The sequence below is a fragment of the Rutidosis leptorrhynchoides genome, chromosome 2 (genome assembly GCF_046630445.1).
Source record: "Rutidosis leptorrhynchoides isolate AG116_Rl617_1_P2 chromosome 2, CSIRO_AGI_Rlap_v1, whole genome shotgun sequence".
Taxonomy (NCBI): Eukaryota; Viridiplantae; Streptophyta; class Magnoliopsida; order Asterales; family Asteraceae; genus Rutidosis; species Rutidosis leptorrhynchoides.
Window position 1 is genome coordinate 491334821 of NC_092334.1, and position 1333 is coordinate 491336153.

Below are 1333 nucleotides of genomic sequence, written 5' to 3' on the forward strand. Positions count from 1 at the left end.
ATTTCCTATGGGTGAAGTGGATTCATGCCTATTATCTCTCGAATCATAGCTTTTGGGAAGTGCCGGTTAAACCTGATGTTTCTTGGAGTTGGCGCATGCTTTTAAATGCTAGAACCATTATTCGACAACATATATATTATGTTATTGGTGATGGCCAAAGTGCCTTAGCTTGGTTTGATGTATGGCACAACTTGTGTCCTATACAGACCTTTATTTCATGGCGAGATATTCATGGAGCATGATTCAATAAACATAACCGAGTATGCGACATTGTAGTAGAAGATGAATGGAATTGGCCTTTAGCTTGTTATATTAAATATCCTCAACTCCACATGATTGCTGACCCGAATCTGACTACAACGAGTGATTCATTGAAATGGAAAGATGAAGATGGTAAGTTGTATGATTTCTCTGTTAGTATGGCGTAACTCTATACGGCCAAGATCGCAACCAGTTTCATGGTTTCACATTGTATGGTTTACTCAATGTGTGCCCCGTCATGCTTTTGTGGTGTGGCTTGTTTTACGTGAGAAGCTTAAAACTCAAGACAAGTTGCAAACGTGGGAAGTGAATGACACACAAATTTTATTATGCTCGTTATGTAACTCGTGTCCCGACTCGCATAACCATTTATTCTTTGATTGTCCGTTTTCGAATGAAGTGTGGAGAAAGGCGCAGCAGGTCATTAAGTTGCCTTTTTGGAGTTTTAACTGGAAGGATTTTCCAGGTATAATATCTCCTATAGCTAGTCTCAATAGTGCAAATGCTAAACTGATGTATGCCGCTACTATCTATTATATTTGGCAAGAACGCAATCGTAGGTTGTTTAAGGGTTTAAAAAGAAGTCCAGCTCGCTTATACGATGATATAGTCTCTACTGTTCGCATTAAATTGCTTTCGGTACGGTTTAAGGAGTCACGACAAGTAAAGGAGTTGAAGATCGCATGGCAGCTCCCTTAATTTAGTCGTTTGGTTGTTTGATTGGGTTGTGGCTCTTGTTTGAGCTTTTTTTTTTTTGTTGCAAGGCGCGCTTGTAACATTGTTCCTCATTGTTCTCTTTCTTTTATTATATCTATTAAAAGTTCACTGGGGTAACCCTTTACCCAAAAAAAATACATTATATATATTATGTACGGAGTATATTATATGAGAAATGTATCGATTGGCAAAATTGGCTTGTAAACCCATCTATATATTTAGATAGATAGTTTGTGTGGGTTGCAATCTCCGCGCCCTTTGTTTTCGTGTTTTTGGCTTAGCTTTCATTTTGGCTATTGCCTATTCGATTCATGTGTACATTCGTTGTGATTTAATGATATAATTTTCTTGCTTT

General features: G+C 37.7%; 1 protein-coding gene across 1 annotated transcript; it reads left to right on the top strand.

Moving 5' to 3' along the window:
* The first annotated feature begins 390 nt into the window (after positions 1–390).
* LOC139889466 (uncharacterized) lies at positions 391–960 on the top strand. Its single transcript, XM_071872418.1, has one exon. The coding sequence runs from the start codon at positions 391–393 to the stop codon at positions 958–960; it is 570 nt and encodes a 189-aa protein (XP_071728519.1).
* The last annotated feature ends 373 nt before the right edge of the window (positions 961–1333 follow it).

Coding starts and splice junctions, on each gene's coding strand:
- LOC139889466 (XM_071872418.1), top strand. CDS start 391: ATGGTAAGTTGTATGATTTCTCTGTTAGTATGGCGTAACTCTATACGG.